Source organism: Dromiciops gliroides, chromosome 6 (genome assembly GCF_019393635.1).
Source record: "Dromiciops gliroides isolate mDroGli1 chromosome 6, mDroGli1.pri, whole genome shotgun sequence".
NCBI classification, from domain to species: Eukaryota; Metazoa; Chordata; class Mammalia; order Microbiotheria; family Microbiotheriidae; genus Dromiciops; species Dromiciops gliroides.
In genome coordinates, this window is record NC_057866.1 from 173,006,419 (window position 1) to 173,021,810 (window position 15,392).

The 15,392-nt window shown below is 36.1% G+C and overlaps 1 protein-coding gene across 1 annotated transcript in view; it reads right to left on the reverse strand.

Annotated features, from left to right (window-relative positions):
* Nucleotides 1–15,392, reverse strand: part of PDGFC (platelet derived growth factor C) — a 237,388-nt gene that overhangs the window by 60,703 nt on the left and 161,293 nt on the right. Inside the window, exon 3 of the mRNA XM_043971275.1 lies at nt 6,799–6,979. Coding sequence (XP_043827210.1) covers nt 6,799–6,979 — 181 coding nt within the window. The remainder of the gene's footprint in view (nt 1–6,798; nt 6,980–15,392) is intronic.

The window sequence follows — 15,392 nt, forward strand, 5'->3', positions numbered from 1 at the left end:
CTTCAGCATTTCTACCCTGAAAACCTAATGAGCCTATTTCTTTCATGAAAGGGAGAAGATTCATCAATTTAAAGCTCAGAATAGACTTAAGATGGATAAACCTTTTGCCTTAGGCAGCTGTGTGCTATCCTATGTCTGACACAGACTTGACTTACAGATTAGTGAACTGCAAAAAAAGTTATGACTGGGGGTGCAAAATGTGGGAAAAAGAAATGTGCCAATTTTCCCAAAGTTACTGATGACATAGAGGTGTAGTCCTTTGTGATTTATGCTCACTCTTCAAATTCTGCCATTCTGAAAAACTAAGAAGCACATTCTGTACTTCTGTTAAAATGCAAAACGAAACAAAACAAAAACTCTCTAGCCTGGAAGTTCAAGTTACTGGGGCTCTAATTTTGGCTGATTAACTGTTTTGTGACTTTGGACAATTCAGGTAAGCTAAGTACCTTCCCACAAAACAAAGAACTTGGATTGGATAATCTTTGAGGTCCTTTTAAGCTTTAATAGTCAAAAACTCTAAGCTATGTAAAGGTTTTGACATTTAATTACAATTGTAACGATTGGAATAACGCCACCTGCTGGATACTTACTGTAGAAGAGTTCTGCCCATGAAGGGAAGGTCTTTGAGGGCAAGACCAGGAGTCAGGAAGTGACGCGGGCTAGTGGGAGGAGGAAGGAAGAGACTGGCGCTCAGTCTCGCTCTCTTTCCTCTGGACTCTGGTGGAAAGTGGAGCTAGAAATGTGCTCTCCCTTTAATAGATAGGAATCTAGGCCTTCTCTCTCTTTACCAAACTCTTATTCTCCTTAATAAATGCTTAAAAGTCTAACTCTTGCTAAAGCTTATAATTTATTGGCGACCACTCATTAGATATTTTAGACAGTTTAGCTAGAATTTTAGCCCTTAACACAATTAATTAGAATTTGGACTATTAGAATAAATGCAAAGATATTGAGGTGATATGTGCATTGAGAAAAAGAATTGGTTACAGATATAAGCCAAAGTGTCAGCAGTGATCAGCAACATCCTAAGGACATTTAGAAAGCAAAGAAATTAATTTAAAATAGGTTTAGACATGTGCTAAATGTATTTTAAAATAAAAATCACCTGGTCATTTCTGATCAGGTAATTTAGGGGCTGCTCATGTTTATTGTAAATTTTAAAATATCCTTGGTTCTAAGAAGACCCTTCTGTGAATAGGTTAATTTCCCTCCTTATCATAGGGAAGGTCAGACTGTCAGTGCTACCCTAAAGATACAAAAGCCTACAATAGAGTGTCAACCCAGGCTCTTACTCATTTTGGTCAAAGAACCACCAAGAGCCCAAATTTCCCATGGGTATCACTTATTTCTCTTTCTTCAATCATTCTGTGCTTTTACCAATGTGGATATTCCTACTTTATACATATGTATATATGTAAGCATGTATGTATATAGATAGACATGCATCTATATACATACATGGTGCCATTAACATGTTGTCTTCCTTCTGATCTTTTTATTTTGGAAAGTAATGGTATAGCACTTGGGATACATATCTATAATCCCTCCCTTTAGTTACAGAACCAATCAACTTTCTTTTGAAATATATATCTTTAGTGATATTATTTATATGATTAAGTTCATCATTGGAAATATGTTACAGACTACTTGTACCTAGCATATAATTAAATTCAATAATGATGTATTAGTTACAAGGTACTGGGCAAAGACAAAAAAAGAGAAGAGGCTCTGTTCTCAAGGAGTTAGTTTACATTCTATCATATGTATGCATCTCTCGCGTGTATATGTGATTCTTAAGAGACTATAGTATTACAAGACTTTTAGTTATAAACAATTATTAAGAGAACATCTGTTATAACAGGAATCATAGACTCAGAACTAGAAAAGATATCAGAGGTCATCTTGTCTAGCCACTTCATTTTACAGGTGAGAAAACTGAAGCCCATGGAGGTTAAATGACTTGCCCATTGCCACAGAAGTACTAGGCATCAGAAATGGGATTGAAGTTTGGTCTTCTGTTTCTGGTAGCATAGTGGATAGAGTGCTGGGTCTGGAGTCAGGAGGATTCATCTTCTTGAGTTCAAATCTGGTTTCAGACACTTACAATCTTTTTGACTGTGGGCAAATCACTTAACCCTGTTTGCCTCAGTTTCCTCATCTGGAAAATGAATTAGAGAGGGAAATGGCAAACCACTCCGGTATCTTTGCCAAGAAAACCCCGAATGGGGTCATAAAGCGTTAGGCATGACTAAACAATAACAACAACAATTTCTAACTCCAGAGCCAGTGTTCTTCCCATTTTACTTCACAGATTGGATTATGTCTAATGGTCCACATATGTGATCTAGTCTGTTCTCTTCCATTCAACTCTGACCAAGAAAGAGCCTGTCCCTTTGCAGTGCATGCCCCAGATATATGCATGGATATATCAACTCAGTGAACTTGTCTTCCAACTAAATGTTTATGCATTTAGCTTTTTTTCTCTGTAATTGTTAGGCTATTCTCTTTTGAGCTATTTTGGATTCCCATGAAAAGATTCTATAGCATTCTGGAATTTGATGCTAGCACCATAATTCTATTTCCAAAGAATAGAATCTGGACAGTCTCATGATAATGATCATGATGACCTCTCTTGTGACCATTATAGGCTATCATCCACGACAGGGAAAAACACTCATGTTTTATGCCACATTTGACATTCATAATGAATTAGGTGCCCTGATCTAGAGACAGAAGAGAAGAGATACCAAGGGAAGTCCCAGAGGCCATCTACAGTTATCCTTTCCACATTACAACTTTCCCCATTGTGGTTTCGATATATGGCAGGTCACCATAAGAAATTAAATGGGAACTGGGGGGGGGGTGTGTGCAGAAGCTGCAGATGACACATGAGGCCAGCTGATGACACAGTTGAAAGGCTTAAAAACTCAGAAATGCATAAACTATATTCTACTATTGTATAATATCAATGTATTTTTATCTTTTAATACCACAATAACTCAGACTTCTTCTCTGTTACAAAGGGAAGGCCAAAAAAATTTACACAGGTGCCGTGCCCTTGATGTGGAAGGGGTAATTGTAGCCCAACCTCCTCCTTTTGTAGCTAAGGAAACTGAGATCCAAAGGGGTTAAAATGCTTTCAAGAGGCCACACATAGAATAGCTGTCAAAGGTAAGTTTTTAATCCTGGTCCACTGATTCCAGAATCAGTGCTCAAATATTGTGTAATAAATTTATCTTTGTGGTAAAGCTTGTACTATCTTAACTAATTCATAGGAGATACTTTTTTGTGGGGGAGGGATATAGGGGAGACATTATGGTTGTGTTTTCTGTAATGGGTCAACAAAGGTATTTTTGTAAATAATAAACAGGGAACATGGTAGAATCTATTATCTGTACCAGTCATTATATTGTCATATAATATCATAGTATTAGTAGGCTTCCGCCAGTCGCAGACAACCATGGATCAGTGCCTTGAAGAATCACAGACCACAGTGTGGCTGTGCAGTCCGATATGGGAGCTGCAAGCTCCTGCCGCAACGAGGACATCGGAAAACTGCGCTCTCTGTTGCCCATCGGTTCCTGCGTCTCATTCGTTTTTCTTCCTCCAGAGCTTGGAGGCCCATCTCAGCTGCGCGCAAGCTGCTCCTGAGTATTGAATTCCATCAGGCACGGTCCTTGGCCATCTCCTCCCAGCTGCTGATGTCTATTCCCAGAGCCCTCAAGTCTCGCTTGCATACGTCATCTCTGTAGCGAAGCTGGGGGCATCCTACAGGTCTTTGACCTGAGGCTAACTCGCCATAGAGTAGGTCTTTACGAATGCTCCCATCTTACATTCGGTGCACATGACCAAGCCAGTGCAGCCGTCTTTGTTTCAGTAGCACATAGATGCTCAGAAGTTGCTCACATTGGAGCACTTCTGTGTTGGTGATCCTGTCTGACCAAGATATGCCAAGGATGTGCCGACCTTATGATAATGAATTGGTACTCTGCTGTAAACTATTTGCAAAATCTTTCCCTTTCCTTTTCAATATTTGCATCAAAGATATATATGTGTGTGTGTTTGTGTATACATATACTTACAGATGCTTTTCATAAAGATGTTTTTAAATACAAGAGAGTAGGCAAAAGATCAGTAGCTATAACCCTTCAATCACCTTTTGGGGCTAATAGTAATGTTTAATTTTTTTTCCTATTCTTTGGATATCCTCCCTTTTCTGAAATAGCTTACAAATCTGTCCCTTAATGTTTTCAAGATTGTACCACAGACACAGCTGCCCTTAGTTTTCCCAGAATCTTGCTCTTTTTGTTGACTTTATCTCAAGTCTCTTTTTATCTCTGTCCTATAGCAGCACATCAGGGACAGGCATTTTAGGGTCCAAACATGGTGATTCCTCTGTCCTTGATGATAAAAGGAGAGTATTTATAGAAACAATGACAAATTTGTTCCATTTTAAAATCTATTTGTTGTTTTCATTCTAGGATCATCTATGAATGCTCTTGGGACAATGTGGCTCATTTGTGTCACACACCAAATTTTCTTTTAGAGTTGTTTGTTTTTCAACTGTTTTCCCTTTGTTTATAAGGGCATGTTGTGCATAATCTTTCATTCTCCTTTATACCATTTGAAAATAAATTTATATTCTCAACTGGCACTAATAAGTTTCTCTTTATGAGGAAAAGGAAAGGTAAGCATTAAGTACCTACTGTGATCCAGGTGCTATCTAAAGTACTTTTTATAAATATTGTATCATTTGGTTCTCATAACAACCTGGGAGGAAGGTGATATTATTATCACCCTTTTACAATTTAGGAAAAGAAATGGACAGAAGAAAAGTAACTTGCTAAGGGTCATAAAACTAATAAATATATGAGGCAGGATTTGACTTGAGGTCTTCTTGACTCTAAGTGGAAAGTATTATTTACTACACCACCTACTGGCTTCAAGGTGAATCAATCAAGTCTATTGGATATTTCAAAGGAGTCTATCTGGCCATAAGAGAACTTGGAGTTTATGATGTAAATAACGTGAGAAAATGGGAAGGAGAACTAATTTCAAAAAGGATTTGCTCCCAGTCTTTTTACTAGCTTAAATAAATAAGCAAACATACACAGTGATTTCTCTTTGTTATTTTTCAGTGAAAGGGAAGGAAAAATAATTGTGTTTGTATAAAACCCATGGTACAGAGTACTTAGTATAGAAAGAACAAAGTAAATCAAGTAGTAGAATAGGAGTTTAGAATACACTTGTAATAACATACCTTCCAGTTTGGTTTTTATATACGTACATTCATGTGTAACTATGTATATACATTTTTGGCATTATAGGTATAATAATGTATCTTCCACATGGTCATATATGTATTTATGTATGTGTATATACACAAATATATATAAATATATATGCATACATGTACACATGACCGATTCAAAGATGTGTTAATATATCATTACAAGTATGTTCTAATTTGCTATTCTAATTAGTTGGAGTGTGTGTAGACATGCATATCTATCCACATACATACATACATATACACGTACACATATATACACACATGCATATTTGTATATGTATATATGTATACAAAGAGAGACAGAGAGCTTAGTATTTCCTTACTGACTTTGTTCTGCTGTAGTGTTTTTAACATAAATCAAAGTTAACATTTTAAAACAGAGTAGAGCCGTATTGATTATCTTCAATATATCTTTTAAAGACAAAGTGAGTTTTGACTAATGAACCAGAAGAACACAGGGACATTTGAAGCAACAGAAAGTACCGAAACACACACATGAGTGCGCGCACACACACACACACACACACACACTCCTAAAATGGGCTCAAGCCTGAAATAAATTCTAATCACTTGTTTAGAGATTATAAACTTTGATGATGTAGCTGGACTTAAGTCTCAGTTGGGCCTTTTAACTTGACCAAACCAAATGACTTCTTTGAGGCTTATTTTCTGATTTGCAAAACGATAGTAACCTTGCTTCCACTACCTAAGTCAGGATGCTGCTGTGAGCGAAGAGTTTTGTAAGCTGTACAGTAGTACACACGGACTGAAGCAGCTCTGGTGTAATGGACAAGCAGCAGTGGATCTGAAGCTGGAAGACCTGGCCTACAGTCCTGGCTCCAGCCCTTCACTGCTGCCTGAACTTTGGCAAGTTGGCCGTCATTCCACCTCTTGGAGAGTCAGATAATAATACTCTCACTATCCCATCCCATAGGATTAGAGTGAAGAAAGTGGCTCACAAACTGCAAAGTTCTGTAGAACTATGAATTATTGTTTTTAAATTTACGAAGTAAATGTGCAATTATTCTCTTCTTTCCTCTGGGGAAAACGCTGGTTTTTCTATGCTGTTTCTTACCGACTTTGAAATGTCATGTTATTATCAGATAAACGGTAGAGTTTCTTGGCTTTTGATATTCTTTTTTTAAAATTTAATTTAATTTTATTTGGGGGTTAGAATTCTCTCCCTCTCAACTCCACCTACATTCTTTTCAAATGGTAGTTAAAAATCATCTTTTTGCTGCAATAACACTTTATTTACTGCTGTTCCAGCATGTCCAAGTCTATCAGTGCTATTCTCTTCCAAGTTATCCACAAAAACCACAATGGAATTTATGAAGTACAGAGAACAGGAACTAAATTTCAAACGAGGAAAAGTCTTTTTTTTTTTAAAGAAAACATTAGAAATAAGCAAGTAATTGACCCTAATTGCTTATGGGCCATCTCAAAGCCAGTCTCACTCTCTGCCCTTCCCCACAATAAATAGGCCCTGAAATTATATTACTTACTGGTGCGAGAAGGGTATAATGGATGCAGAACCCAGGTTCAGAAGGAAAGTATTCATCAGAGACAAATCTTATCCTGATTTGATTTCCTTTGGAGATCTGTTTGCCTGGTACAGCACTGGAGCCACACCAGCGCCCTAAAATAGTCCCATCACTGGGCTCCTCAATTTCTACAAAGTCATACCTGTAAAGAGAAAAAAAAGACAACTGACACATGTGTGTGCTACACAACTTGGGCAATATTAATTCATATCTTTGGATGCTAAAAACCCAGTTACCAAAACTATGAGATAATCCTATTAGGTTAAACACAAAGTTACATATTCCAAAAAAGGAAACACTGAAGATGAGTTTACATTGGGAGTTGGGGGGGGGGTAAGGAAATGAGGCTTTGCTCTTGACTTTTTGAGCTTGGCTGCTTACAAGGACCACATTTAGCAGATATTTGCCAACTATCTGATGTGCTCTTTTGTAGAAAGCTGTAGGAACTCAACCCATCCTTAATTCTTGAGTATTTTGCATTATTTCCTATGTGAGCATCTGATGCTTACAATCTGACACTGATGTACTTTTCTAATCTTATTTCCTACTATGCCTATAAATATATGTTTTGTTGCAATCAGTTTGGTCTATGTGGTGTTTCCCCAAATAGCATTATACCATCCTCTATAGCCCATCATTGGAAGGACCAGCCCTCTGATCTGAATCATGCACCTTTGTCATTATCTATCCAAAATCCTACCTACACATTCTTTGAGGCCCAGCTTAGACTTCCCAATCCACAGTGATCTTTCCATTGCTTGAAATCTAATGATATTTAATATTTCTGATGGTTCATTTGACAATTACACACTACCTTATATTCATTACTAGGGGTGTTTTGTGTGTGTGTTTGTATACACACATGCACATGAACACATAGGCATATATACATATATATATATATACATACACATATATATGATCAGAAGAGCGTTAAACAATAGAATAGACATTAAAGATCTTATAGTTGAACCACTCACTTTACAGATGACAAAGCTGAGAAACACTTAATAAACAAACATTTTTAAGCACCTGTCCTGAACCAGGCATTGCACCTGTATGGTCTGTATGGTTTGAGTGATTTGCCCAAGGTGAATTTTTTTTTAAATGAAATAAGTAAAATCAGTCTATCAGAAAACCTTTTATTAGCCAGGCCCTGTGCTAGGTCCAGGAGAAATGTAGATAAAAAAGATTTTTTGTGTCTGTGGGGAGGAATAACTTGCATGTATATAAGTATATACCAAAAATGCACCAAAAAGAATACATAGAGAATGAGCAAGAAAAGAGGAAATGGTAAAAATGAGATTAGAAAGTTATTTTTTTTTCTAGGAGTTTAACTGTGACAGGGAGGACAGATATAAGATGATAGCTTAAGGGGATGATAGGGTCAAGAAAGAATTTAAGTTTTACTTTTTTATTATTTTAGGGGGTCAGGTTAGTCATTTTCTAAAGCAGCTGAAGGACAAAAAGAATCAAATAGGAAGAAATTAAAAATTAGACGAGGCAGGGATGAATATGGAGGCATTTAGCTAGGGAAGACAGGAGGAAATAGAAGGGACAAAGATGTGTAGGAGGTGGGCCTTGTCAATTAGAAACATTAACTTCATCAGAGACAAGAAAAACAGGAAGGAATAGAGAATCATATCATAAGAAAGAAGAGTTGTAACTCAAACCTACATACTCCGGATGCTAAATTCAGTATCCTATTCACTAAAGCCATTTATAATATCATCTCTACAAGGTCAGTTTTCTACTTCTCTATATCCCTAACAGAATAACAGAATCTAGCATAGTACTTCTCTGTCAGTGGGTATTGCATAAAATGCTTGTTGATTGATTGGGGAAGCGTGAGTGTCTGATTGTTTAGGTTCAAGAATGGAACTAAATGAGACACTTGCAGCCCATCTAACTGTTCACAAATTGAGGTTTACTTAGTCATAGCATGGAAAGGATACTCATCAAGCACAGAGCAAGAGTTTGGGTAGGTACCCAATGACCTTTTTTATGTCCCTAGGTGACTGGAAGTTCAGCTCAAGAAGCATAAACTATAACCCCTGGACTATTCCGGGACAACTTTTTTGAGGAGGGGGTGTTGCTTTTTAGGGGAAAAGAAAACAAAGACAACAAGCCTTGCCTGTATGGCAAGGACTCAGGGAAGGATTGTTCTTATCACAGATGGCTTCATAGTAATTATCTGGCAAATTTTGATTCTCTAGCTTAACTGTGTGGACCTAAAATTATAGCAATTAGCAAGTAAAAGGATTGGTAAGCAAATAACATGTAAACATGTTATATTTTTTTTCTGGTTGTTGAAATCCTGGTTATCATAGCTTTGAGCTAGGTTAGACATATAATTATAAAATATAGAATATCCCACATTTACAAAATAACTCAAGGGTCTTACAGGTAAGGAGACCAGAGGTATAAACAAATGAAAAAGGAAATCACAATATTACATAGCAAAGTCACTAATATTGAAGCTAAGTACTATAATTGTTTCAAGACTTTGGAGAGGGAAATAGAATAAAAGAGATAGGAAGTAGTTAGAAAAAATATTTAAGCTCAAAATGATTTGAAAAAGCATTATCAATTGCTACCTTTATCTAAGAGTGGTGTTTATATCTAGATAATTTACAAGTAGTACAAGGCTGCTATTCATAAATTTGCTTTTTGTTCTGAATTTGGCAGGTAAATTTAGCCTAATCTGAGTTAGTTCAAGGACAACTAGATTTCAAGCATGACTATTAACTTTTATCCACACATGATTTTGTAAAGTTTTCTTAAGATCCTCAAAAACAAACAAACAAATAAATATATAACAGCAACTTTTTTTTCCTAGAAAAAAATTCTTGAGTTGGAGAGATAAATACAGCTGTAACCTAAAACACAAACTCCAAAAGCTGTTGTATCCTGTGTTGTTTTCCCCTTGTAATGTTTTGAGCTAGCACCAATTCTTCTTAAGAACATGCATATTGTTCTAAAGAAAATATTAAAAGGTGTTTCCACATATAAGCAAAACTTGAAATTGTAAATGTCCCATAAGATTAAAATCTTTTCCAAGGAACAAACAGTGCTAACCCTTGACGTAACTAACACTCGAATATAAAAGACACATTCTTCCAAATAAGTCAAGCAATGTTTAATGTATAAATTATTACTTTATAACAATTTTCTACTAAAGTTGTTCTATTTTTTCCTCCCCCCCCCACCAACCCTTGGTAAACTTAATCTTTATAACGATTCCCAGATCTCTAACTGGACAGCTGGCAATAAATTCTTGTGTTACATGTTTGTGCAAGTCTGGCTCATGCATTTATTATCTCTGTTTAAAGAAGCAGTATATTTTTGAATTTCATTAAAAATAAATGATCTGAACATAATCATTAAAGAACTACTATGCACTTTGATTTTAAATCTTAGTTGAAAGCAACAGATGCCACTAATTGCCTCATCATGAACTTGATGATATTCCAAATCACAATGTCATATGATAACCATCTAATTCCTAAATCCATCCATCCACTCCACCATTAATGTTCTTTTATAGTCAAGGGTAAAAACAATAGGATGCACATGGAATCTAAGAGTACTGGATACTAATTTAATATATACTTTGTCTCCCTTTTATAGTCAGAGCATGAAGGACTCCCCTTCTCTTATTTATACTCTGATAAAGCAACAAGGCAAGGAAGTCTTCTTTTCATGAGAGTGGCTTACAAAACACACCATTTACTGAAAATATCCGATTTAATTTTATAAGCATGATATACATACTGTAAAGTGGATATGGTATATATACCTGTAACAGGTTATAGGGTTATCTTTCTACCTAGAAAGCCTGTCCCTATCCCTTACCTTGGATTTTCAACCTTAAGCAAGAAAAAGAAACTTCCTGTCTGGATTTGATTCCTACATGATCCAGGAAGTTATATATGGGTCAAGAGTCGAATTTGTCCTAGGTATTAGATTTAGTCCTTTTTCACAGTAACTTTTAGAGGGAGCACCTGCCGATCTGTAATATGATGCAATGGTGAGAATCTGCAGCAAATCTTGGAAACTTCTTTCTGGCGGGATGTTATGAAACAATCAAGGCCCAAACTAAGGGAAACAATTATCAGAGAAATTTCCATAGGCCACAACACCACAAAAGTGCTTAAAACCCTACCATACTTGACACACAAATGTGAAAACAGAAAACACTATCACCCTTAAAACCAGAAAACTCCACGTCCCCAGGTGACTATTCTGAAGACTCTGTAATCCTTCTAATACACTCTCAGGTATTATATTCCAGTGTGCACAATTGCCCAAATCACTATTTAAAGGATTTACTAAACCTGTTTTATGAGCCAATCAAACATAACTTTCTCACGGCAACATGATACAGTACATACACCACTAAGTAGTTTATAATGATTACTCCCTTTCTCTAACATCTCCCCGGGGACCTATAGAGGATTTATGTTCTTTTATGTTCAACAAACAAGTCTGGTGTTGTAGACACAATTTTGGTTCTCATGTGGGAATGTAAAAGCGACAAGGGCAGTCTTCTTGGTCTTAAGTAGAATCACAAGTAGTATTCAAAAAAAAAAATTCACCACCGATAAAAAACAAGAATCTCCGGGCATTCTGCCTGCCTCATAAAAATAAACCAATTTTTCAAAATAGGCTATTTCTAGTCTCCCTAAAATCCTGTCAATTACTTTTATTCTCATGAGTTATCTGAGCTGACAATACTGTGAAAACCTGCCAACAGGTTTAGATGTGGTTCTGAGAAGCCCTGGTGAGGAGAGCCTCTAATAGACTCTGAACTTCTATGAAAGGTAATGAAAAAAAGAAGATGGCTCTAATTCTACAGTTGATCAGGCTCACGCTGCCTTGTAGCCGACCATAATAGCAGGCCTGCATGTGAACCAACTGCAGGCACAGATTCCTGCACACAAAACCTCAATTGTTGCCACATGCAGAGATTTGTCAATTAAATGTGAGAACAATAAGACAGTGACAGCCAATAAATCATTGCACATGTTGTGGAGTACCCTAAAATGATTTTAAGTTAATAAAAGCTTGCTGTTAAATCAAATCCTGGGTCATGTTTATTCATGCATTTTACTTTCCTCTAAAACAGCAACAGAAATTGATTGTCATATTTTTTTTACAATGACAACTGCCTGCATCTATATTCTAATACCCAAGAGAAGAATGGTATAAATAGGAAGATATGTTTATCTACAAATAGGACAACTGCCTTTGTTCAAATTCAGAAGCACAGAATATTGGAGTTGGAAGGTATAACTTAACCAATTGAACTTGAAGCCATAGAGAAATCCTCGAAGTTAGTGGTATGGTATCAAACTCAAATAGTAATGAGTACATATTGACTAGAGAAATCACATATTAACATTATGTTTTACTGTATTTTATTTATCTTTTAAAATATTATATTACTTTAAATTATAATTTACACTTAATTACAATTACATTTTAATCTGGTTCAGGCTTCACACAGGAGTGTTTGGGGCCATGTCTTTGACACTTCTTTTCTATGTTAAATCTCCTATAATTGGTCATTGACAATTTGTCTGGTAACCTTTAGTAAAGCAGAACTTAATACCTGCTGAGGTAGCCAATGTTATTTTTGGACAGCTCTGGTTGTTCAGAAGTTTATAATTACACGAAGCAGTAAACTGTTTATCTGAAATATCTACTACCTGTTAGCTCTTGTTGGGCCTTCTGAAACCCAGCAGAACAAAACCAAATTCTCTTCCATATAACAATCCTTCAGATACATGAAGATAGATATGAATCCTTTAAAACCTAAGGACATTTCAACTTCTTTAAAGGGACTTGATTTCAATGAAAACATGATGCTACCTGCTCTTAGTAGAAGCATAACAAAGAAAACTGAACAGAAACAGTTGGGAGGCTTTGAGAAAATATCTCTTTTGAATAGGAAAGATAGCCAAAAGAATTCCTGCTCAGACAAGGAGCTGTTTGTTCTGCTACTTTGACACTAGATGTAAGAAGTTTTATGCTCTGGCATTATCTTAATTTTTTGCCAGTGACTATTTTTTACTTGTAAAGTGATTCTACTAACAGCACTTATTTCACAGGATTTTTGTGAGATAGCTTTAAAGTGTTTTGTGAACCTTAAAAAATTATACGAATGTTCCTTATTGTCATCATCATCATTATTAATTATAAATGGGACAATTTCCAGGTATGAATCTTAGTAAAGATTGGACAGCTACTTTTCGCCCTTCTACTTGTTTGGTATGTTACCTTATGTACTTATAAGTCATTTAGCCTCCACATGCTTTGACTTCCTCATCAATAAGATGAGAGTTGGTCTAAAAGATTTCTAAGGCTGCTTCAGCTATAACAAATAATCTTATGTGCTAGGTCATGATACATTAAAAGAGAAGATCAAACGATGATGATGGTAATGATGTCTTATATCTGAGCATCACTCTAATCTGAAAAGCACATAAACCAAGATCATCATAGTTCACAGTCACAATGATCTCGTGAGGTGTGTAGTGGAAATATCAGTATCTCCAATTTACAGATGCAGAAATTAAACCTCTAAAGTGACAGAAGTAGGAAGTGGTTGTGGTCAGACTAGAGGCAAACTCCTTTGACTCAGTATAGTCCTAAGTACCAAATGCCATTGAAGGTGCTCAAGGAGAAGCTAATAAATGAATGTTTTAGAAGGGATTGAGATTTCTTCTGACTAAAATTTCTTAATGCAAAGTAGGGATAGTTAGGGAATTATTTCACTATAAATTCTCTATTGCTAAGCTCTTAGTTTTTCAGCAGGTTTGTCCTACTGTGCCCATACCTATCTGGAGGGCATGTGAGGAGGAAGATTGTCATGATGAATTTGATGAATGTATTAAACAAAGGCTGCAAAGCAAAACAATAAACCAGGGAATGCTCTTTAGGTCAGTGGTTGCCATGGTTCATGCACATATACTTCCTTTTTTTTTTCTTTTTTTTAAGTGAGGCAATTGGGGTTAAGTGACTTGCCCAGGGTCACACAGCTAGTAAGTGTTAAGTGTCTGAGGCCAGATTTAAACTCAGGTACTCCTGACTCCAGGGCCGGTGCTCTATCCACTGCGCCACCTAGCTGCCCCTTTGCACATATACTTCCATTGGTTTGCCAGGATATGGGGAGGGAAAAGAGAGGGAGAAAAGAGAAGAAAAGGAGAAGAGGAAAAGACAGAGGAGGAGAAAAGAGCACAAGAAAGTAGAGGAGAAGGGAGAAGAGAGAGAGAAAAGGAGAGGGGAGAAGTGAGAGAAGGGAAGAAAAAGAGGGAGAGAGTCCTATGTTTTATTTTTAGTAATTCAACTTTCTCATGCAACACCTGACTACTGGTGTCAAAACACTATCCATCCATGCATCTCTATATACATGTACATATGTATATAGGTATATGTATGTAAATTGTTTATTGCATGTGTGCATATACATATTTATATATTATATGTTTACATATGCATTATGTGTGTACATGTGAGTGTATATGTGTATATAAATATGTGCATACATATATTTTTGTCTAATGGTAGTTCTCTCTAAGGCAGGGGTGGAGAAAGAAGAAAAGAAAGAACAAAAAAGAAAAAATTCCATGACCACTTTATTATATATTTAAAAGGAATAGTCAATTGTACATCATAGATTTGCAGTTTCATGTGCAATCAACTTTTTTATTGTAATGTGTTATAGAAATGCTTGTTTTATTCCATGAATTAAAAATAAAATAAAATTTTAAAAAGAAATATGAGAAAAAAGTTTTCCTTACAAAAATGTCCCTCTTTGATCCTATGACTCAAAGTTCATTTTTAACACCTCTGAACAGAGGCCATAAAACTTCCCCTTCACAGCTTATAGGCTTATATGCCAGCATTAATTTATGAATGTTTTAAGCGGCATATAAATAAAAGACAATGTTATTAAATCAAGTTATTACTTAAGGTGAATACAATGAGCTTCTTTTTAGATTTCCAGGTGTATCTCCCAGAATTCCTTTCATACACAGTACCTACTAACTACTGAACTACTTCCCTTTCCCAAATCATTGCAGGGCTAATACCAGCTACCTCCATTACTTCTTGTTCCTCACATATCTGGAAACCGAGTCAAGAGCAACAGAGGGCACACTGAAGAAATAATAATGTCTACTAGGATCACATCCTTAAAAACTTAGTTTTTTTCTAGTACTTTAAAGGCAAGTAATTACCTCTCATCTATCACTTTTTGTTGCCTATAGATGGGATAATATCCAAAGCAAATGAATAGATATGCATAATGTGGCTATGATATGCTGTGTATTAATAGATGCAAAAGAAAAGAAAAATAACTTTGCCCTTGACTTGAAGGAGCTTACAATTGTGGCTAAGAGGGAAAGAAGGAGGGTGCAGTAAAAATCGCACCTGTTTAATGTGGAGCTGGGTTGACTTCTCTCTAAAGAAACAAAGAGGTCTTGCTCAGGCTCTGACTGGTTTGGGTAAGGAGGCTAAGGAAGCATGAGGTATAAAAAGTTTAGCCCATG